Source organism: Falco biarmicus, chromosome 10 (assembly GCF_023638135.1).
Source record: "Falco biarmicus isolate bFalBia1 chromosome 10, bFalBia1.pri, whole genome shotgun sequence".
Classification (NCBI taxonomy): Eukaryota; Metazoa; Chordata; class Aves; order Falconiformes; family Falconidae; genus Falco; species Falco biarmicus.
Genome location: NC_079297.1, coordinates 712253 through 735406, shown reverse-complemented (window position 1 = coordinate 735406; position 23154 = coordinate 712253). Strand labels below are relative to the sequence as shown.

Here is a 23154-nt window from a genome sequence, read left to right as displayed (position 1 = left end):
CTGCTGGAGAGTCTGTCTTGTACATTGTAGTCTATCAGCTGTATTATCCGTGCGCTGAGTGTGCCCAGGAGCTCCAGCCTCCAGCAGCCCAGGGTGTGCCCTGTGCCCAGCTCGGACCCTCTGCTCAGGCTGCCGCCCCCTACCCCCATACCTGCTGCAGGTGCGTTCAGTCTATTACCTGGCTGTTTATCCCCAACTCTTACTTCAGTGACATCTTTTTAATAATTAGACTATGTTGAGTAAGACCAACTTTATAATAAGCAGGCATAACACTTTATGCTGCTGCAGCCTGTCCCAGGCCAGGTTGACGGTAGGTGGTTGCCACATGGTAGCACTGGACTTGCTCTGAGTTTCCAGAGACAGTTGTCTAATGGGAAGTATTAAATTGGAAACTCTAAAACAACAGAGTGCAGGGGCAGGAAGGAAGCCATGCATGTTCTTTGAATGGAAAATGATATTCAGAGTCCTTTTTGTGCTGTCACTTGAACATGAATGCTCAAGTTTATGAAATGTGCTGTGGTTATGCAGATCAGTTCAGGTATGGTTCTTACTCATCAGAGATACTCTGTGGTCTGCTGGGAGTTCATCTAGCTTATAGGAATTGTTGAATGACCAGAGTTTCACCTGTGTGTGCTTATGCTAAAGGCTTTTTGTGCTTATGTGGAAGAGCGTTGAGCAAAGGTATGTGCTAATTATGGTCATGTGCTGGCTTGTAATTTATGGAAGTCAACCCTATAACCAGGAGATTACAGAATTTGTTAGGATGAGGGATGCAGCTGGGATTCATTTAGTTTGAGATGGATGGCGTGCTGTGTTCTGCCTGAAGAGGAAGGTTTTGCAAGTCATTACTTTCTCCTGTCATATTTGAGATAAATTATACCTGAAGATAGGAACAGACTGAACTGTGTTTTTGAGAGGGAAGGTGGATGTAGCAGAGATCCTTGAGGCACGTAATGTGAACAAAAAATGCAAAGAGAGCTGTAGCTACATGTTCTTATCCAGAAAGTAAAATTTAAAGCTCAATCTTGGTCGTTTTTTTTTTCTTAACTCGAGCTTTCCCTGCAGTCCTATGATTTTCTGCATCACATGAAACAAGGCCTGTGGCCCTTTGGGATTTAGCAAGCTATATTTTAGTAGTGTTCAGGAGGGACTGTAATTTCAGCAAATTCTGTCAGATTTTGGCACGTTGAGGTGAGGCTGGTGGAATCTGATTTAAGCTGCAGCACTTTCACGAAGCCTTTACGCCATGGTTTAAACAATCTGGAAGTCTTCTGCTCTTCCACAGAGAAGATGGATGCTTTAAACGCTTCTATTCAAAAAAAGAAATGTTTGTGTTCTTACAGAGAAATATTTACTACTTTGGTGTCAGGGATTGTCAGAAGTACTCGTGTTTCTTGCCGCAAATGGAACACCCCATCCCCTCCAAATAGTTGTGCTTTTTCAACATGTAAGAGCCTGTATGTTGAGCTGAGCTTTTCTCTCCCTGAAAAACTTACTCAAGGTTTTCAGATAAATATTTTTCTATGTAATTTTCTTCAACATACAGTGCTTATATTTCACAGGATGCTTGCCACGTTTGGTGCACAGAATGACTGTGCTTGGTCTTTAAAAAGGTTATTTGTGTAGGACTCCCAGCTCCTTTCCTCCCAGAGTCGGTGTGTGAGTGTAATGAGTGATGCAGGAATGCAGAAGGAGAAGGAATTCTCTCCTGATTGGTGTAAAGCCAGCTCTGGCAAGGAAGTTCCCTGTTCAATAAATTATGTGTGAAAATAAATTAAAACAGCTTTTCACAGGTGCTTATTAATTTTCATTCTTAATTTTTTGGGCAGCTTATGTGAAACTGAGTAGTTTAACTTAGTGGAGTTGCCAGACACTCGGACCTTTAAACTATATCTGTAGTTTAGGTACAGAGCTGAGCTGCAAGGAGTCTGGGGAAAGAAAAGAAGATATAATTGTCTCCATGTTCTCCTGGTAATGAATTTTAAAAATCTGTGTCTCTGTTCCCCATGTTTAAAATTTCCCTGGTAATAGTAAGTCATTTATGAAAGCACTATAGAAATAGATCAATGACTGTGAAATATTTTTACTTACTTTCTGTTGCAGGACTGCAGAAGAGCTTGTGAGACAAAATTAGCTTTGTTTTTAATCTGAGGTTTGCGTCATATGTGAGAAGGAAGGCCTGGTGCTGCAGTATGAAGAGTGTAACTATATGTAATATAGGTGATTATTCATTAATGCCATTTAGCCTAGTGCCTAGTGTGGTGGTAGGGTGGCAAAGGAGAAAAAAAAATATTTTGTAAAATCACAGTAAGTTTGTGCATAGAGACATCACCAAAAGCTAAGGGTATTTTGGACTTTCAAGTCTTTGTTTTTTCATTTGTAATATTGTCCCTTCAGCAACTTATTGCGAGTGTGAGAACAATGTAGAGCTGAATCTAAAGCTTGTCTAACATAGTTGTTGTTTGGGTTTTTTTTTTTTATTAGAAAAGGTGGTTTTCTGGCCCATATCTGCAGCTCACCTTTAATCTCAAGAGCTGTGGTTTTCATTTGTGTTGGGAACTTGAACCACTGCCAGAAACCCAATCTGTATCCTATTCAAGGGTATATCATCCCAAACGAAATGTTTTGGGTGGGTTCTGCTGAATACTGACAGCTTTGGAGTTACGAGGTCTTGACAGTCCTGGCCTTTGAATTGATTTGCTTTTGACAGTGGTGGTCAGGAATGGGTACCGTTTTTGGTTTTGACATCAGCTTTGGCTGTTGATGTAGATGGTTTTGATCTGCTAGCAACACTTGCAAAGTGTTGAGTGTGAGAAGAGAGGTCTTGCCTGGAGGAGTTAGTGCCATAGCCCTTGTAATGGCTTGTGTTGCAGTGGAAAAACGTGTATTTTAACTAAACATCGGTATTGTTCACTGTAGATGTAGGGATAACTTTGATCGTAGGTTGTACTTCTGTACACATAACAGCTTAGATTACTATCATAATGTCAAGTAAAATTTATTGCAAAGTCTAGACATTTTATAAATTAAAGAACGTCAGGTGTGTGGCTTGATTTTTCTGAATTCATTCTTATCCAAGCTCAATAGGGGCATGGGGGGAGTTGTAGGCTAGCACAGGAGGGACAAATTTGAGGTTGTAATGTGCATAACCAGCTGAAAACACCTAAATCTTCATAAACTTTTAGAAAGAAGGCATAGTATGCCTGAGATTTCCCTGAATGTAAAATACTTGTCAAATGCTAAATTTCTCCTAGTAAAAATATGCTATGGCTTTCCTACTGCTGAGCCTATTGCATCTGCAGTCCCTAAAACTAAATCTGGTGGCTTTTTCCTATGTTTCTATAATTAAAGTATTGCATTTCCTGGCTGTCAGGCACTGCAGAATTGATACTGGGTGTTTGCTTGTCCTCTGTACTATATGGAGACGAATGTAATTGATTTTCTTATTCTTTTCTTTTTCCCTCTACTTTCCTTTCTACCTGACTATCATTTAGGTCAACTGGAATCCTTCTCAAGTCATGTGCAGCAGGGTTCTGTCAGGAAACCACTTCTGTTTGTTCTAGTAGACGAACAGCTTGGATACTGCAATGGCCACTGTTTTCAAAGCCGCACAGTTTGTCTCGCAGACCCTAACATTGAGTCACCTGGTAGGTTTTTCTGTTAGTGGTCTTATGTGCTGTTGAAATAGTTGTTACTATCTTTACACACTTACTATTACACTTATTATAATTTTTTTTCCCCTCCAAGCATCATCTTAACGTCTGACAGGCTACCATTGTTGGAAACAATGGTTTTGGATGATCTACCAAACTTAAAGGATACATATGCCCCCTTGTACTCCTCCACTATGGAAGACTTAGAAGTGGATTTTGATTCAGGACTGGAGGAAGATGAACTGAAGCAGAAGGCTGCTCCTGAGGATTCTACGATCTTTGTAGCTTTTAAAGGAAATATAGGTGACAGAGATTTTGAGCAGAAACTAGAGATTATATTGGAGAATGTCCCTGGCCTTTTACACATGGGTAATGTACCTTCTTGTCATTTTTCATCTGTCCTTAAAATACTCATTTACCTAGGATGCTTGTACAAAGAAGTAGATTACATAGTTTTCAAGGTCGTTAGTTTGTAATAAGATTTGTTAGGGTTATTCTTGGTGAATTTGGGAGCTGTTCTTCTGAGAGACATAGAGTTGTCTCTCCAGTTGTTTTATTGTTTAAAACTGATTTCATTAGTGAGTTCATTTATTCTTATTCAGTTCCCATGTTTTACTTGGGTTTTTTTCCCTCTTTCATTCATCTCCATTACACATTGCTGTGTTATATGAAAGTGAAACCAGGCTTGTCCACACAGGAGGTGGTTTTTTGCTACCAAAACCATCCAATGCAAACCACTGCACTTCATCTGAGAATAGCTTCACTCTGGAGTAATTGTGTCAAGTCAAGACCTTACTGCCCTTTTGCTGCTACATTGACCTACTCTACCAGATGATTATTTTTTTTTCACTGATGGGGGCTCTGGAGTACTCTCACATACTGCTGTATGCCCACCGAGGTCTGGGGACAGCTGTGTAGCTAGTGAATGGTAACAGGCTTTTTGAACAATGACATCTTTTACCAGCACCTTTAGATCTGGAAAAAGATGTCTGTCCACTGTCTGAGCATCTTTGCAAAGGGTCATATGATGATTGCTTGTACGAGCAAGGCTATGTAACTGAGCAGCTATAAGTAAAACCTTTTTTTTGTAGACAGCTCTCCCTTGGTAGGGGGTGCAGTGTTGTGATGTCTGTGGGTCACTGTGCGTGGATCAATGATATGTTTCCTCCTCACCACCAGTTTCCCCAGAAATGCCCCTCATCTGTTATTACTTGAATGGTCAGGTTAACAGCTTAATTTCTTGTCATTAGTATAGTTTGCTATAGAAACAAATAAAGACAGGTGGGTTGCCTGAAGTGCAGTGACAGGAACACGTAACTAGAAGAGCCTTGGGGACTGGGACCACAGCAGCACTGATCTGACTTGGCATGATGTCATATAATCGCGGTCTAGAAGCCAGGGAATTGCCCGTACACACTCCCTCTCCCTCTCTCTGCTGTTTGTGAACCAAGCCTTTCCTGATAGCTACAGGTTGCCCTCCCAGCATGCTGCTCTTCTGTTCCATGGTCTTTGGAAATCAACTGTACAATGTTGTTGTACAAAGAAACCCCTGTACAATACAAAAAACTGTACAAGGAAGAATGCACCTTTCTTCTTCAGGCAGGCGGTCTTTATGTTTAAGCAAAACTAGTTTTCTAGATTACGTTTTAAAATGTTCATTGCATTGCTTGTTTTTTCAATTGTCTGCACTCAATTGACTCAATTGTCAAGTTAGTAAATAAAATTGGTTTAGACTTAACAGATGTCACGTTTGAAAAATGAGAAGCTTTGGTACTAATATCTAGAAATACTGAAACTGATAATGCATTTTTTTATATGTAAAATATTGGAACATTAATAAAAGAATAGGACTGCTCAAAACTCCTCAAAAGGAGATTTTTTAAAACTACTCCTGTCATGTTTCCAGGAAAAAACTGTTTGTAGGTAGAAAGAGGACAAGTTTAATAATACCGTTACTGTAGCAGCAGAAAAATTGCTAATTTTTGGAAAATACCTGAAGTGGTTTGGCAGGATCAGTCACTGAACACCTGTGCTGGAGAGATCTTCTGTACCTGAAACTAACCACTGATAATGTTCAAAGCCAAGTAATTATTTCAGTTTTTTCAGCTGTGATTTTTTACCAAGTTATTTCATCACACATGTTTGAAAGCTGCCTTTGCACTGACTCTTGACTGTTTTTCTTTTAAGAATCCAACCAGTTAAAACTGCAGAAGATAGAGCCTTGGAACAGTGTCCGCGTTACCTTCAATATACCCCGTGAAGCTGCTGAGCGGTTGCGAATTCTGGCTCAAAATAATAACCAACAGCTCCGTGACCTGGGAATACTCTCGGTTCAGATTGAAGGTATTTCACACCTAATTTGCTTCCAAAGGCATTAAGCTAAAATTTAAGTATACTCAACCAGCGATTTTGTGTACTTTGTTTCAATACTTCTAATTCTGTAATTTGGAGAATGACTTCTGTGGAAATATAGCTTAAGACCTCTGTTCTTTCAAGAATAGGTTTAATAATAAATACAACAGCTGAAAATCCTCTGAGCGTTAGGAAATCTCCTGAAAAAATTATCAGTGTTAGCTAGCAAAGTGTGCCCTCATTTTTTTCCCCTAATTGTTTCTTATGTGGCTTTCTTAAAAACAAGTTTTCAGTGGATTTTGCAGTTAAAATACCCATTCTGACAGTTGTCCTCTCAGGACACTCTCAGGATGAAACCAAGGGCATTTAATGCTTGTCATGGTGTTTGTTTTTGTTAAAATTGAAATCCAGAAAATAAGGGTAGTGCAATGCATAACTGTCCTAAAGCGTGCAACATAGGTGAAGTTTGTTCTTCTTTCCTTGACACCTTTTAAATGTCCTTTTGAAAGCATCTGTATTCTGCTTTTCTGTGTATCATTCAATTCACGCCAGTTGTGCCTTACTTTTAGGGGAAGGTGCTATCAATTTAGCTTTAGCTCAAAACAGAAGCCAAGATGTCCGGATCAACGGGCCCCTGGGAGCGAGCAACTCCATGCGAATGGAAACAGGGTTTCCCATGCAAGGGGGACAAGGTAAATTTCCCCGATGTTTATTTGCTTAGCTTTATACACTTTGAAATCTGTTACTAAGCTAATCATAACATTTCACTGATTATAGCGACTATTGTTTGCAGAATTTTAATTGCCATTTTAATTAAGGTCTGTTCTTGTTTCTGTACTGTCAAACCACGTCCCACATTGTGTAATCTAAATAGCTGGCTGTTTTGTCCCACAAACATTGGAGTGATTTAGGTGGGGCAGATTGATTTGTTTTGGTTTTGGTGGTTTGGGTTTTGTTGTTTTTTGTTTTATGTAAAAACTATTAAAGTACATGAGTCTAGTATAGTGAATTCACTTTGAATTGCACACAAGTTATCACAGTTTTGTTTGGCTACCTTTAATGAAGATGAGCATAATCCTTTATTCAGTGTATAATAATAAACTATTTTAGATTAAATCCATTATAATTATGGGAAGGGCAAGAAACTGTCATTGTTAGTCTCTATTTTCTGGTAAACTTTTAAGGTCTGATTATAGATAATTTTTGTGGAGGGGTGTAGCTTTATTAAACTCTGCATTTTAGAGCATTGTATATGCATGATAAATCGTTAACTACAAGAGTCATTTTTTTGGTGAAAAGTTAAAAGAAAGCTACTACGTAATTTATTTTAATAGCTGAATCGTCAGGCAAAATAAACTAGTTAGTATCTTGGTAAATAATTTAAAGCAATTAAAAAAACCTGGAAGTGTTTTTCATCAGTGGTATTGTAAGATGCTTGTATGGCTGTTGAGGAGAAGGAATGGAAAGAACATTTCACCTCTGTAGAAACCTGATTAAAGAGTAGTTAAATCATTGTGCTTAACAAGGAATGTGAGACATGTAAAGGAAGGTTTACTCCGAAAGTGGCTGCTCTGATCTTCCCTGTGATGATCATGAGCTTCATTTCCTGCAGGTCAAGGGTATAAATGTAACAATAATATAACCAATAGGTCAACAATATAAACCATTTTATAAAAAAGTAGCCTCTGGAAGTGAAACATTGAAATTCTTCTCTTACAACACCTCAGTTACTTTCTAGTTTCAGATTTTGCAAAAACCTTAGTACATGTACAACTTTGATACTGTCTTGTCACTTGGTAACTCCGGAGGCAAGTCATGCTCAAATAATTCAAGAGTTGGTAGTGTTTCCTTCTGATGCCTTTTTAAAGGTTTGGTGCTAAAAGAAAAGCTTCAGCATGACCTTAACTTGTTTTATACCAGGGAATCTAAACTTTCAGACAGAGATATGTGTCCTCAGGTTATTTTGGACAAAGAATTCTTTAAGTCTAAAGAAATGTTTTATTAACAAATACAATTTTTTTTCTTGTTAAAAAAGTATCTAAAATTCTTCTCTATGTAAAAACTGCAAGACTTGTTAATTTCTATTTTTATTTCTTAAGGTTTAATAAGAATGAGCAACGCTGCAGCTGTCATGATGTCCCAGAGTGGAAGTGTGCCCTCCTCTATGGTGGCAAGTGGTGCTAGTACTGAGCTGCAGCCAAGAACACCTCGGCCTTCCTCACAGCCAGGTGGTAAAAATTTAGTCACAATACTGACCTGAAAGTGTTCTTGAATTTTGATTCTTCAGAACACAGGCTTGAGCATGTAATCATAAGAGTATTCCAGAACTGTCCTGGAGTATTTCCTCTGCCCTTTCTGGAAATTACTCCTTCTGTGACGCCTCCCTGCTTCTATTAATCTGGTAAAACTTTTCAAATACTTTGGATGCCTGTCACCAGCTTGCTTGGTATTTTGTTCAAATGCATTGAGCAGCAGCAGTGATGTTTGTGCAGTAGAACTGTTGTGACTGAACTTTGCCTTTTGATAAAGGCAAGAGAAGGATCGGCTGAATGAGGCAGATGTCTCTGGTAGGAAGCAAATGCACCAGACTGAGCACAAGTGCTTTTCAGGAGGGGTAGGTAGACTGGAAGTTTGAGGACTGGGGATCTGGGATGTGTGAATGTTTAGGGTTTATTCTTCACAATTCTGCCAGTACAAGTTATTTACATTTTGGGGCTACAGAAAAAGAAAGGGAGTTATTTGTCCCTCCATAAAATGGTGGCAGTACTTGTCAGCTTCAGTGGACCTCTGCAGTGTTTATTCTTACAGACAGCATTTTTCATAAATGTTTTAAATATTCTGGGAATACTAGTTTATGATACTACCTTACTTCCTTGTTCTGCCACTTTTTTTAACTGGTAGGGACAATAGCCCCAACAAGTGGGTTATACATACGAACAGGGGGATGAGAGGCTGGCGAGCAGCCCTGCGGAAAGAGCTCTGGGGGTCTGGGCCGGTGGCAAGTGGAACACGAGTGGGCAGCGTGCGTCCGCAGCCCAAAGGCCAGCTGTGTCCAGGGGTGCGCCGGGCATGGCACAGCGAGGTGCCCCAGTGAGGCGGCTGGCCACCCCATGCTGCACTGGTGCGGTCCCACCGCGGGTTCTGTGCGCAGCTGTGGCACCGCAAGCGGAGGACGACATCGGGCTACGAGAGTGTGTCCGGAGGAGGGTGACCAAGATGGTGAAAGGTCTCAAGGGCAAGACTTAGGAGGAGTGGCTGAGGTCACTTGGCTTGTTCAGCTTGGAGAAGAAGAGGCTGAGGGGTGCTCTCATCACCATCTGCACCTTCCTCAAGGTGGGCAGAGGAGGGGAGGTGCTGTTCTCCACTCTCTGGTGACCAGCGATAGGACACGAGGAAACTGAATAAAGCTGTGTCAGGGGAAGTTCAGACTGGACATTAGGAAAAGGTTCTCTTCACTGGGAGGGTGGTCGGTCCCTGGAACAGGCTGCCCAGGGAAGTGGTCATGGCACCAAGCCTGACAGAGTTCAAGGAGTGTCTGGATGATGCTTTTAGTCATATGGTTTAGTTTTAGGTACTGCAATGAGCAGGGAGTTGTGTCAGTGATCCTTATCGATCCCTTCCAACCTGAGATATTCTGTGATTCTATGTGTCTAGAAGACTTTAGTCTGTAGCAACAAGCACTGCGGAGCTGTCATTCTTTATTGTAGAGGTTATAAATTGGTAAGACCTGGCTTCTCAGGATTCTCAAACATTTTGAAAACTTTTAGAGCATTGCCTGTTCTGTCTGTCGGAGAAATTGGAATACAGGAATGTGAATTTTTGTGCAGAGTAAGCAAATGCAAGCAAGCAATTTACCCTTTCCTGTTTTGGGGTGGGTTTTGTCTACAGGAGGTTATTATTTTTTTTTTTTTTTTTTACTTTTCTTTGCTATTTTAATAGATGCAATGGACCCACTTTTATCTGGGCTAAATATCCAGCAGCAAAATCATCCACCTGGATCTTTAGCTCCCCAGCTCCATTCAATGCAGTCAGTTCCTGTAAACAGGCAGATGAACTCAGCCAACTTTCAGCAGCTACAGCAGCAGACGCAGTTGCAGACACGTCCTCCCCAGCCACATCAGCAGCCACAGCAGGGTATTCGACCTTCATTTACTTCACCAGCACAAGTTCCAGTTCCCCCTGGCTGGAACCAGCTTCCTTCTGGAGCAATTCAGCCTCCTCCAACCCAGGGAGCGTTGGGTACATTGACAGTAAACCAGGGTTGGAAAAAGGCCCCATTGCCTGGACAAATGCAGCAGCAACTTCAAGCAAGACCACCTCTAGCAACAGTACAAACTCCTACTCATCCTCCACCTCCATATCCTTTTGGAAGCCAGCAAGCTTCCCAGGCTCACTCAAACTTTCCCCAAATGAGCAATCCTGGCCAGTTTACTGCTCCTCAAATGAAAAGCCTTCAGGGGGGGCCCTCACGGGTTCCTACACCACTACAACAACCCCACCTGACCAGCAAGTCTCCTGCTTCCTCTCCCTCCTCCTTCCAGCAGGGATCTCCTGCATCATCTCCAACAGTTAACCAGACGCAGCAGCAGATGGGACCAAGGCCTCCCCAGAGTAGCACACTTCCCCAGGGATTTCAGCAGCCTGTTAGTTCTCCTAGTCGTAATCCTATGGTGCAACAGGGGAATGTACCCCCCAACTTCATGGTGATGCAGCAGCAAAACCAAGGTCCACAAGGTTTACATCCTGGTTTAGGAGGTAAGAAGTACTGAGACCTTTTATTTTAAAAAGAGAAGAAACATAAAATGGCTAGAACTAATGTTGCTGTTAGTTTTGAAAAGATCCTTTGAAAGACAGGATAAAGGCATAGATAGAGTATAAAGTGGATATGGGTGAATTTTAGCATCAGTGTCACTTCATTTCTACTAGCTATCTCTGTCCTGCAGTGTCACAGTGATAACCTAAGGGTAGACACAGGGCCACCACAGAAAGAAATTGCTGTATGCAATTGCTCCTTAGGTCTGCCAGTCTTACTCTTCACGATTCTTCTGTTACCTTTAAGCAGGTTATTCGGAGATGGTGTGAGTTTTTTGTTTTCGGGTTGTTCTTTTTTTGGGGGTGGGGAGGATTGGTGATGGTGGATATTTTTTATTTTGAGCAAGAGAGAGAGACAGAGCATGTTAAGAACAAATGAACATTTTCTTTCTCTCTTCAGCTTCCTCTTCCACCATGTACATTTTCTGCTACAGAAGTGAGGCATTATTTTGCATCTTCCTTTCTAAGTTGTGGATGTCTCTTCTTGACCCTGTCTTTATTTGTCATTGATTTCTTTCCATACGAAAGAGGAAAGAGCTATTACTGCCATGCTGTTGTACTCCCTATTCTAAAATTTAAGAGGTCAAGGGATGTTTTAGCTGTGCCTTTGGCTGTGTTGTCTTTAGGTTTTTTTTCTTGGACCTTGGCACTCACATCTTTTACTTAATACTCCTAGAATTCTTCTCTAACAGTAAAGGAATTTAATTTGTCAGTCCCAAGATCTCTTTTGTGTCCTTGGTGTTTTTTTCCCCTTGAGCCTTTTGTAGTTCTGTGCCAGACTTGTAGCACTTCTTTCTGTTCACTTGTTTGTTCATCTTTCTCTTGAATGGCTGCCCTCAGGTACCCATACACAAGCTCTTGCTTAAGCCTTTGAAGTATTTTCTTCCTGTGCTTACACAATGAGCCACATGCTCAAAATATGAGCCACCTACACACACATATATATTCTAGTTTCTTGCATTCTCACATTGTACGTCTGAAATCTGTCCAAAAAGCTGTAAGGAATACCCATTTCTTAAGTCTGCTGACCTGGACAAGGTTCTTGGTTTCACTGTTTGTACCATGGGTCTCATTTGGATCCAGGTGAATTGTCTCTCAGTTGCAAGGTTCTGCTCTTTCAGACTGCTCTTAGGATCTGCCAGTGCCCTATACTTGGTATACCTTATCTTGTCTCCATCTGGAAGCAGTTACTTATTGTTTATTATAGTCATATTTCCCTACAGTATTGTCTGACCAGTCATGTGTCCCCGTCAGGAATCATTTCCTCTAGGTAGCATAGCCATGACCTCTTGATAGTATAACCTCTGTATTCTCCTTCCTTTCTAAATCAACCTACTACAAACAAAACGCTACTTTTTGTGAGTCAAAAATGTTACTCCAAATAAGCTATCAGAATATATTATTTGGCCTCACTGTAGACCTTACCGCTAAAATCGGTGATGCTGCTGTGAGTTACATCCTCAGCTGATTTAAAAAGACAAGTTTCTGTTGGTTTCAGCAAAGCTGTGTTGCTTCCACTTGCTGAGATTTTTTGCCTGGCTTCTGTGCATGCTCATTCCTTGCTGCAATTTATATGTTAATTAAGTTGTAATTACATATTTTTTAATTTTTAAGCCATCTAACATTTAAAGGTTTGGTGTACATGAATACATTCAAATGCTTTCCATTTCACTGAGTTAATTTAGCAAATCAGAATTTGTATGAGATTTGGAGTAGGCCAAGTTAACACTGGTTTTTTTCTCAGTTCAGGCATTTCTATGTGCAAAACTTTTGGGAAAGTTTAGCAGACCTAAAACTGGAGAGTCCAGTGATGTGATGTTTCGGGGTGTATGTTCCATGTTTGCAGGTGTGTCATTTGACCTGTAAACTTGACTGTCTTGAAATATTAATTACAAAACTAAGACCACGTTAATTAACACAAGCAATACAATTAAGTGTGCAAGAAAGCTGTCACTGTAGAAGGAACCAAAATCAAATTCTGGCAGTGTATCGTGGGTCAGAAAAAAAGGGAGGGCAGGGTTGTTTCTAGGTCTGTGGCATCATCTATTTGGCAGTGAGTTAAAAAGAAATGGGTTCTGTTAAATCCATTTATGCTGCTGTGTTGCTAGTGCTGCTCATGTTGATAGGTAGAGGGAAGGTTTTACTTTCTGTCCCAGGGCAGCGGTGCTGTTTTGGTATGTCACAGTGTGAGTGTTGTGCCAGATAGGGGCCTGGTAAATTACTTGCTCTTGCAGTAGGAATCGCAGGATTACTTGAATGAGCAGCCATCTTGGACTCTGGACATGCTGTCTCATGAGGTTATTCGGCCCGCTCTGGTCTGAGAAGTTATTTTGAATGTGCATACACAAAGGAGTGCGAAGGAGTGTGTACCTGGTGTGTTACAGTGAGAGTTGTTGCTGAGAGGAACACATCTGTAACAAAAATGTGCATTACTTGTGTTTGCATGCATGGATTAAGTTAAGGGCCTGATCAGAGTTGAGATGCAGTAGAGAAGAAAACAACAAACTATGTTACTTTAATTTCTAGTTTCTAAGAAGTCTAACATGGACTTTTTGCCTTCTCTGTGGGATAAGTTTTGCACTTAGATTGTAGTTTGAACTGAGTCATAGTAGCTTGTTAGGCAGAATTTTTGCACAGATAAGAACTATAAATGTCTTCAGTGGGTTATTGACAAAATACACAAAGTGTATATTGACAAAAAACGCTTTCTGCCTAAACCTGTAATGTGACTCAAAGATAAGATTCTTCCTCTCATACTCCCAATTGTAGATTTTTTTCTTTTTTTGCTTCCTGTTGTTCATACTTACTAATAAGAAAATTCTTGTGTTCAGGAATGCCTAAGCGCCTCCCCCCAGGGTTCCCTGCAGGCCAGGCTAACCAGAGCTTCATGCAAGGTCAGGTGCCTTCCACAGCTCCAGGAACACCGGTGAGCAGCGGAGCACCGCAGCTGCAAACTAGCCAAAATGTGCAGCACACAGGTTTGTTTGGAATGTGGTGTTCCTCAGTTTTTTCCATTCTTTTGGTAGAAAATTACACCTTTACTTGTGTAACACAGATACTAAAACATTAAACTCTTGTCATGAACAGGGAGTTAGCTAGCGGGGTCTGCAGGGGCATTCTGTGTGTATTGCTAAAGGAGGAAAAGAAAAGCATGAGGCTGATCATGTTTTTTAATCAACCTAACTGTTGTGGATTTGGGCTGGGTACTAAATAGTATCTGTTAAGAAATCAAATGGAAGTAGCACTGAAATTTGAAGGCTATGGGTAATAAAGATACAACACAAAAGGAACTTGTGCAGAAAAAAAAGTGGTGTTAGAATCTTGTTCTGCTTTGAAAAGATTGTTTATTAGTTCCTTTGAAAGCTTTGGAGGTCTACTTAGAGTCACTCCTGTAAAAATTAAATCTTTAGTTCACAAATGTCTCCATTTAAGAATTCGATGATTTGTCTGTTGTCTGGATTATAGATAACCTGATCAAGTCATTTCATCAGTACCCCATGTGTATTTATTCTTTTAACCCATTATAAAATAAACCTCAAGGTTTGAAGCTTATTTTGGTTAGAAATTATTCCGTTGAGTTAGGTCGTATTATGGAAGATTTTCAAACTTATGTACAGATAACAACTGAAATTAAATTTCTGTTATGTCTTCTGCAGTGAGGTGCACCGGAACTACCAGTCTAAGTGTTAATTTTGAGATGTATGATGTTCTGTTTTGACAACTAACATGTATCTGTAGCATCAAACATTGCATCACAGGACTGCAAACACGTCAGATATTCAAGTTCATTGGAAAAGGGAGGAAAACAATTTTGAAGTACTTACTCAACATCAAAAGTTGTAAAAACTTATACCACTCCAATTAGTTTCTTACTGGATTTTTTTTTTTTTTTTTAAGGTGGCCAAGGATCTGGACCTCCTCAAAATCAGATGCAAGCACCACATGGCCCACCTAATATGATGCAGACCAATCTAATGGGACTTCACGGAAATATGAACAACCAGCAGGCTGGTGCTAGTGGGGTGCCACAAGTTAACATGGGCAACATACAGGGGCAGCCTCAGCAAGGACCACAGTCTCAGCTTATGGGAATGCATCAGCAAATTGTATCCTCTCAAGGACAGATGGTAAATATTCAGGCTCAGGGATCGCTGAACCCTCAAAACCAGATGATACTTTCTCGAACTCAGCTCATGCCGCAAGGCCAAATGATGGTGACACCACAAAACCAAAATCTTGGTCCTTCTCCCCAAAGGATGACCCCACCCAAACAGATGATTCCCCAGCAGGGACAACAGATGATGTCTACACACAGTCAGATGATGGGACCTCAGGGCCAGGTCTTGTTACAGCAAAACTCAATGATGGAACAGATGATGACCACTCAGATGCAAGGAAATAAACAACCTTTTAGTACTCAAAATCAGTCCAATGTTATGACGGGGCCAGCTCAACTGATGAGAGGACCAACCCCAAACATGCAAGGAAACATGGTGCAGTTCACTGGGCAGATGATGGCACAGCAAGGCCCTGTGAATGGTAATCCTTCTCAGGTTATGGGAATTCAAGGGCAGGTTTTAAGACCCACTGGACCTGGTCCTCACATTTCTCAGCAACTTGGGGACACTACTACTACAACAAGTAATGATGTGAACTTGACACAGATGTTGCCCGATGTTTCTGTGCAGCAGCCAAACATGGTGCCTTCTCATATGCAAGCAATGCAAGGAAACAACAATGCTTCAGGGAGTCATTTCTCTGGTCATGGGCTCCCTTTCAGTACAGGGTTTAGTGGAACGCCAAATGGGAATCAGATTTCCTGTGGGCAGAATCCTGTTTTTCCTGTCAATAAAGATGTTACACTCACAAGTCCGCTCTTGGTTAACCTTCTACAAAGCGATATATCGGCAGGACACTTTGGTGTGAACAACAAACAAAATAATCAGAATGCCAACAAGCCGAAGAAGAAGAAGCCTCCAAGGAAGAAGAAAAATAATCAACAACTAGAACAAACAGCGTAGGTTTAGTATTACATTGCTTTTATAAGGGGCATGGGGAAGCTCCACAGGCAGCTTGTCAATATTTTTTCAGGAAGTATGGGGTGAGAAAGGATCTGCATTGTTTCATATTCTGGTGATTTCTCTCAAGAGTTAAATGATAGCCCACTGACAAGTCTGCCACAGAAAGTTTGTTCAAGACTAAAAAAACCCCATGCAAACATCCCAGCTCAGTTATAAACCCAATTATAGCAGTACTGGTTTTTACCTTTACTGGGTAAAGGAAGCATAGAGTTTGCCACAGCCATTGGAAGGGGACGCTGCCTTTTTTAAGCAGTCTGACAGTTGTGATCAGAGGTTGGGAAGTACTTTCAGAAGAATTAAAAGCATCCGTATAACATGTGCAGTAGATATTTGCTGGGGGGTTGTTTCTCTAATTATATGTATATCCTGACATGTTTCTGCCTGGAGTTGTGCTGGACTTCTCTCTTGAAGCTGCAGCTAGAATTTAGAGGGAGGAATCTGGTGCTTTCTGGGTCTGATGATAACAGGCCCAAGCAGTGCTGATCTTCTTTGCCTAGGAGAGATTAGGAAGGAGAAATATCCAAAGCTTTTGAGAGGAAAGAGGCAAATGAATAATATTGAGAGATAAGGAATGAACGTACCTGCTTAGCGGAAATATGAGATTGCTGAATTTCTTCATTCCTCTTTGGCCAGCATATTCTTTATTGGCCAGCTGTCCTGTAACCGTTTGCTGTTGACGGTTTACCCGTACCAGCACAGGTGGTAGACTACTGCTGCTGTAGCATTATTCAGGGACATTGACAAGAATCCACCTGATGGAACTTCTGAGGATTGTTTCCAGTCTGCTTTAGAAAAAAAAATGGGAAAACTGCACAGAGAATTCCAGCACAGGGCTATCCAAATTTCAAAGTTAAATTCTTAAAAGGAAGCAAACAAAATGTAGCAGTGGCACATTAAGCTACTGGTGTGGCTCTGGTTCCACCAGTCCCATTCCTTTGAATAATCATTTTAAGTCTTTAACCTGAAGTTTACACTTTTCCAGAGGCAGATGTCCAGTTCAGTGCACAGTTGTTGGCATACAAGTACTAAGCAACTGTTCATTATTTTATTTTTCTCTCTTGGTTATTCAGTGTGTAGCCCCAACCTGCGTTTTCTGTATAGTGTCAAGATTCCTTCATGGGGATGGAATTAATTTTCCTATGGACATTGTAGTTTGGGACTGAGATGACTCACATCATCTATAGCAAGTGGTCCTTAGTGACAATTGTTAATTGGTGTATCTAGTACTAAAATAAAATTCAGGAGCTGTTATGTACATTTTACAGGTGCAGAAATGCCGCATGGCCAAAATAAAAGAAAGCATGCTAATTTAATAGACCTTGAAAAAAGTATTTCAAATACCTGCTGTATAATGATATATGGTCATGGTATGGCCTCTCAGCTCAACACAGCTGCAAACAGGCCATGTGATTTCAGATTAAATCTGAAGGAGTACACACTCTACAGCCAGCTGTGGAAACCTGCTCAAAGTAACTCAGCTAGAGCCAAGTGGCCAGCGTGCAGAGAGTGCAGCTTCAGGGTGACTTGGAAACCCTGGAAACTGAGATACCAGCTCATCTCTTTCAGTGCCTAACTCATTATGCTTCCACTTCTGAAATGTGTAGGGCAGGGCTCCTTCGTGGCCAGGGAGGCGGTCGCAGACAGCCACGACCCATCCTGCTGCAGCGCTGCGGCAAGGAGCAGGGCAGGCTGGTAGGGAAGGCTGTAGGTGATGATGTGCTGGGCTTTCTAGCTTTGATAGTCTTTGGCTACATGAAAGGGAGGTATATGAGGGCATGTAGGTGTCTTCATTTTGCATTCCAGAAATTTTAAGAGCAAGTAATTTGGCAAGAGTGAGTTGTAACAGTGCGCTGCACAAGGTAGTGTCCTGTGGTCCAGTTGTAAAGAAAAGTAGCATAATAGTAGGATGTGCATCTTCCTGCTTTTGATACATTTGATCCCACAGAGAGTCTCAAATAAATAGCAAGCAGATACATTCCTGTTTGTTGTTCACCTGACATTCAAAGCTATGCAGATGTCTTTCAAACGGTAACTGTCTTTTCTTTGTATCAAAAACATTCATGTTGCATAGCTGCTACCCAACAGCAATCTGTATAGTGCTGGCAGACACTGCTGATAATTTGCAGCAAAGTAAAACATGCAAACCTTGCATCACTGTTAGTCATCTGCATCTTTCATGGAAAGTTTTGGTTTGGTTCTTTTTTTTTTTTTCCTGCCCCAAATCAAAGACAAAGATGGCCTTGTATTTCTAGGTAGGAAAGATCTGGTGCTATCTGTAAAAAAAATAAAATGCTTCATAAAATAATAGTAACCAGTACTGGTAGCAAGCTGTCTTGCCATGGAAATGACAGAGGATTCAGAGGGAGCAGATGAGTTGGCACTCTCTTCTGAAAAGAAAATCTGTTAATCATTAAAGAAAAGCCTTGTTATGATTTTGTTTTCATTGGTCTTGCTGATGATCACCCAGCTTCATTGTGGCCTGAGAGTATCAGTAAGTGGATATATAAAGCTCTTCTGAGTTTACAAAGTCCTACAAGACTATTTACTTGTTAAAAAGCTTTCACAATAAAAGAAACTTAAATTGCAGCTTTTCTATTGAGCTATGATAACTCAAAAGAGTTCCTAGCTCTTAAATAAATACACAACAATCTGATTAAAAGCTTTAACAAAGGAAATCCCACTTCGTACTTATTCTGTCTCTTAAATTTTCACTGAACGTTCTCTTGCTGTTGCTACCTGCAGAATGATGTTTTGGCACCTGATATGGATCAGCATTTTGTTTCTTAATGGGCTATATATTAATCACTTTATCCTTGCAGGAGCATTTAAAAGGGACATACCCTTATAAATGTTTTTGAGATCATTCTCCAGCAAAAGGAGGGTGACTGCAGTGAGAGCTGGCTGTAGTACCTTCCTGCCTCATTGGCCCTCGGCTTCCCTAGCATCGTTAGGCAAGCTCAGTGTTTTCCTGTCTTGGAATTGCTGATTCTTTTAAATCTGATTCAGCTCACTTTCTTTTGCGTCAGAAGTAAGTGGGATGCTTTTCATCTCGGCTTCTCTGTCATTCTTCCTTAGAAATTTTAGAATTTAGAGCAGCAAACCTTGTGTGGAAATGCAGTTAATTTGATAAACACATTAACATTATTCTGGTTTTTTTCTTGGAAATAATTTCTGAGATATAACATAGTAACAAAAGTACCACTAGTAATATGGTTTGTAGACTGAGCCATATTGGAATGTAAGTAGGGTAAGTGAGCTACTGAATTTATTCAGCTGAATCTAAAATAGTTTTAACGGTTTGCTTAATTGAGCAACTCAGCATTGGAATGAAAACCAAGGTATTTTGGAAAAGTAGGTTGTTTAAAAGTGATTGTACCTGTTTTCTGGACCTGAAGACTGTAGGTAGTGGGATGTAAACTGAGGAAAAACATGCTAGATTAAATGGGATTATAGATAAAACATGTTAGTTAATTCTGTTAAACACATGCAGAAACATACAGTTGTTTAATGTTCCCCTGTGCACAGATCATAAACATCATGTGTACTGGTAGGACAGAAACAATTTACCGGTTTACACTCTGAAATAACTGCTAGCGGTCAGATTTGCCGTCTCCAGTGCGAAGTGTGATGTGCAGAAGTAATGTGCGGATGGTGAACAGCACTGCAGCCTAAGAAATTTTTCTCAGCCAGCTTCAGAGAGCTTGTAACCGTAGGTCCGGAGGTGGCAGTCCCCCTGTACACATGGGAAATGAAACTTAGGTAGTGTCACAGGACGACTGCTTTTCTGTAAAAGAAAAAGTGTAGAGCATTGTCAGCAGGGCTGGTTCTGCTTGCATCCGTACTGTAATTTTATTTCTGCACACCTTATTTCATATCTGCAGCCCTTTCGGGGGTTGAGTTTGTCTGGGGTTTTAATTTGTCTCCTGGAGTGTTCTCTCCACTCTGATGAAGGATTTTGTATCTGAAGGTCGTGCTTGGGAATGCAGCTGGTGTTCCCTTATGACAGTCGATGCTGTACCTGATATGCAGTTGGATTTTTTTGTGTGGTGTTTTTGGGTTTGTTAATTGGTTTGGTTTTTTTTTTACACCCAGAGCAATAGGAAAGAAGAACAAATAGGGAATATTTGTCCCTCTTACACAAATTTGTCATCTTGCTTGCTATTCGTATTCAGAATGTGGGTTTTTTTTTTATGAGTGCTGGTTGCTAAATATGCCCAGTGAATTTCAGCAACATTCAAAATTGAAGTTATGTTTCAATTTTCCAGCAATTACAGTAGCAGTGTTTCATACAATAACTGCTCTACTTTGCTAGCCAACTAGTGTCTGTTTTGCAGGGTTTGTACAGCTTGCCTGGTTAGACCCATCTGGCACGAGATGTTTTCTAAGAATTGATTTTGCACCATGATTGTTTTCTAGGTTAAACCTGTTTGTGCAGTGATGCTTTGCATCAGCTTTATCTAATCTTTAACTGTAGCATTTTTAATCTCCCATGATTGTATTCACAATTTTAGGCAGTTATTCCAGTTCACATTGCTGGCACCTACATTAAAGGTTGCAGGTCCTCTGGGTGATTTTGCTGCCAGAACGTTTCTTCATTTATGGCTGCTAATATAATGCTTCTGGGGCATGTGTATGTATTTTGCCAGTTTTAATCAAATTTATTGGCGGAGGCATGTAAGCCTATAACAACACTATTACAAAAATTGGTGGTGTGCTGGATTAGGCAAAAGGTTTAACTCCAGATGCTTTCCCTGGCAATCTTTGTGTGCTCAGCAGCAGTGCTTGGAACGGTTCTGTGTTTGCCCCATTTCTTTCCTTTCTTCTCTCTTGATTTATGTTCTCCTCAGTTTTGACTCATGAAAGTTCAGGGACTTTCAGGTCACACACTGCTTTCTGAGTGTTGGTTAGGTAGCTAATAGGATATTAGACAGGCTTGGCTCTCTCCATGTCAGCTGTACAGATGCCAGAAACAGTTACACTCAAGGAAAATTGAATAAGATAGATCTCTCTGGCTTTATGTACTTTGAATTCTTACTTTGCTGAAAATTTCTTTTGTCCTTGGCATTTCTGCATGATGCTGCATCTTTTTTGGGAGTGGGTTTATTTTGCTGTCATTAATTTTAGCTCAGAGCTTTTATTATGTAGATTTCCGTACAGCCTTCACATAGTCATGATAAGCAGTTAAGGTCTTTTACTCTTCAGCCCTCTCTATCTTACATCCCCTGGGCATGTATATTGACAGCTATAGAAACCTGCTTTTTTTGTAAGTCTGCAAAAGCTGTCCTGATTCAGTGGAAGTACTGGGCATGAATCTGGATGATTTAAAAATGTCTTAGAGAGTCTCCTGGAGTGTCAGGTACCCCTGGAGAAGGACTCAGGGGTACTGGTGGGTGAAAGACTGAATATGAGCTGGCAGCGTGCACTCACAGCCCAGAAAGCCAGCCGTACCCTGGGCAGCATCACCGGCTGTGGGACCAGCAGGATGAGTGAGGGGATTCTGCCCCTGCTCTGCCCTGGTGAGACCCTTCCTGCAGCGCTGTGTTCGGCTCTGGGGCCCCCAACATAGCAAGGACATGGGCTCCTTGAGCAGGTCCACAGGAGGCCACGAAGATGCTCAGGGGGCTGGAGCACCTCTCTGCTGAAGACAGGCTGAGAGAGTTGGGGCAGTTCAGCCTGGGGAAGAGAAGGCTCCAGGGAGATCTTACAGCACATTCCAGTGCCTAAAGGGGGCCGACAAGAAAGCTGGAGAGGGGCTTTTTACAGGGGCATGTAGTGATAGGGCAAGGGGGGCGGCTTTAAACTGAAAGAAGGTATGTGTAGATTAGATGTTAGTAAGAAATTCTTTGCTGTGAGGGTGGTGAAGCCGAGAGCAGCTGTGGGTGCCCCATCCCTGGCAGCATCCAAGGCCAGCTTGGACGGGGCTTGGAGCAACCTGGTCTAGTGGATGGTGTCCCTGTCCACGGCAGGGAGTGGGAACTAGATGGTCTTTAAGGTCCCTTCCAACCCAGAGCATTCTGTGATTCTGTGGTCACTTGCAGAGCATCAGTACCCCACAAAGGTCTGTGCTCTGGCAAGTGACTGTATAATGTCAGTGCATTTTTGCTGTGATGTTAACAAAGGTCTCTGATACCCTGAGCTCATCATTTCTGGGTACAATACTGGAAGAAATGGTGCCATCATTAAATTAAATTTCTACACATCTACCCATGATACTTACTTATCTATACAGATGTTGCAGCAGTATTAGAGTGAAGCCTATTTAATTTATATATCTATTTCATTTGGAATGTTCATTGACATTCTCTTAGTTACAAAACACAGATTCAAAGTAGAAACAAAGAAAATAAATGCTTAAGATCAATTGAGTGCCAGGCAACTTATTTCCTTTTTAGTAGTATTTAGGGCACAGGAGTGCCTGTCAGCAGACACTCTGGGGCTCTGTGTTCAACTTTGTCATGTTATACCAGAGGTGGTGGTGCATATTTTTGAGTTACTTGCAGGTCTGTGAAAAGTGCTAGGAATTAATTACTTGAATGCTTATAAAAGCAGAAGTCAAACACTGATGTGAGGACTGGATCTTAATTGCAGTTATTTTTCTTTCAGTTCTTCAGAACCGCGTCCAGCTGGCCTGGAGGAGAGTGATCAGTCATCAATGTCTGGAGAACAAGGAGTGAATTTAGATAATTCAGGCCCTAAACTTTCAGATTTCGCAAGTAGGCCACCAGGTAGTGGGATTTTTCTGTGGATTATCTAAATGTAATTAACTATAGGAAAGATTTTAATTGATCTTTGTGACAGTTTTATTTTATTTGTGTTATCGCACATTCGAAGTCCAAAGCTTTTTTTCCTCCTAGTAACTAATTGGTACCATTTTGTGTTTTCTTTGAATTAACTCAAAATGAAGAGGTGGACACACTGTCATGTATCATACTGCAGGTGTCATACTGAATACTGTTGAGTTACAAAGCCATAATATAATGGGTCAATAATTCTGTATTTCTAGCTTTAGCACAGACTGATGCCTTAAAAATTTAGCATTAACCAACAGCTGAGTTTTGAGAACTAAGAAATAAAGGTTGCAGTTGGAATTATCCTTTGCATGTAGAGGATTAAATCCAAAGTCCACGAAGGAATTTGTATTATAAGCCACACGGTGGTTCTTAGCACTGTTTTTGTCCAAGTAATATGTGACAGATTCTGCTTTGTACACCGGAAAATGTCAGATCTGTAGCAGGTATGCTAGTCCATGTTCCACA

General features: G+C 41.0%; 1 protein-coding gene across 4 annotated transcripts in view; it reads left to right on the top strand.

Moving 5' to 3' along the window:
- NCOA6 (nuclear receptor coactivator 6) overlaps positions 1 to 23154 on the top strand; it is a 46153-nt gene that overhangs the window by 8788 nt on the left and 14211 nt on the right. For all 4 annotated transcript variants that reach the window (XR_008824438.1, XM_056355019.1, XM_056355020.1 and 1 more), the window contains exons 3-11: positions 3495 to 3647; positions 3748 to 4022; positions 5841 to 5996; positions 6575 to 6697; positions 8105 to 8233; positions 9945 to 10760; positions 13649 to 13795; positions 14715 to 15834; positions 22502 to 22623. Coding sequence is in view for 3 of the 4 variants with exons in the window: in XM_056355019.1 (XP_056210994.1) it covers positions 3788 to 4022; positions 5841 to 5996; positions 6575 to 6697; positions 8105 to 8233; positions 9945 to 10760; positions 13649 to 13795; positions 14715 to 15834; positions 22502 to 22623 (2848 nt within the window). In the remaining variant the exon portion in view is untranslated. The remainder of the gene's footprint in view (positions 1 to 3494; positions 3648 to 3747; positions 4023 to 5840; positions 5997 to 6574; positions 6698 to 8104; positions 8234 to 9944; positions 10761 to 13648; positions 13796 to 14714; positions 15835 to 22501; positions 22624 to 23154) is intronic.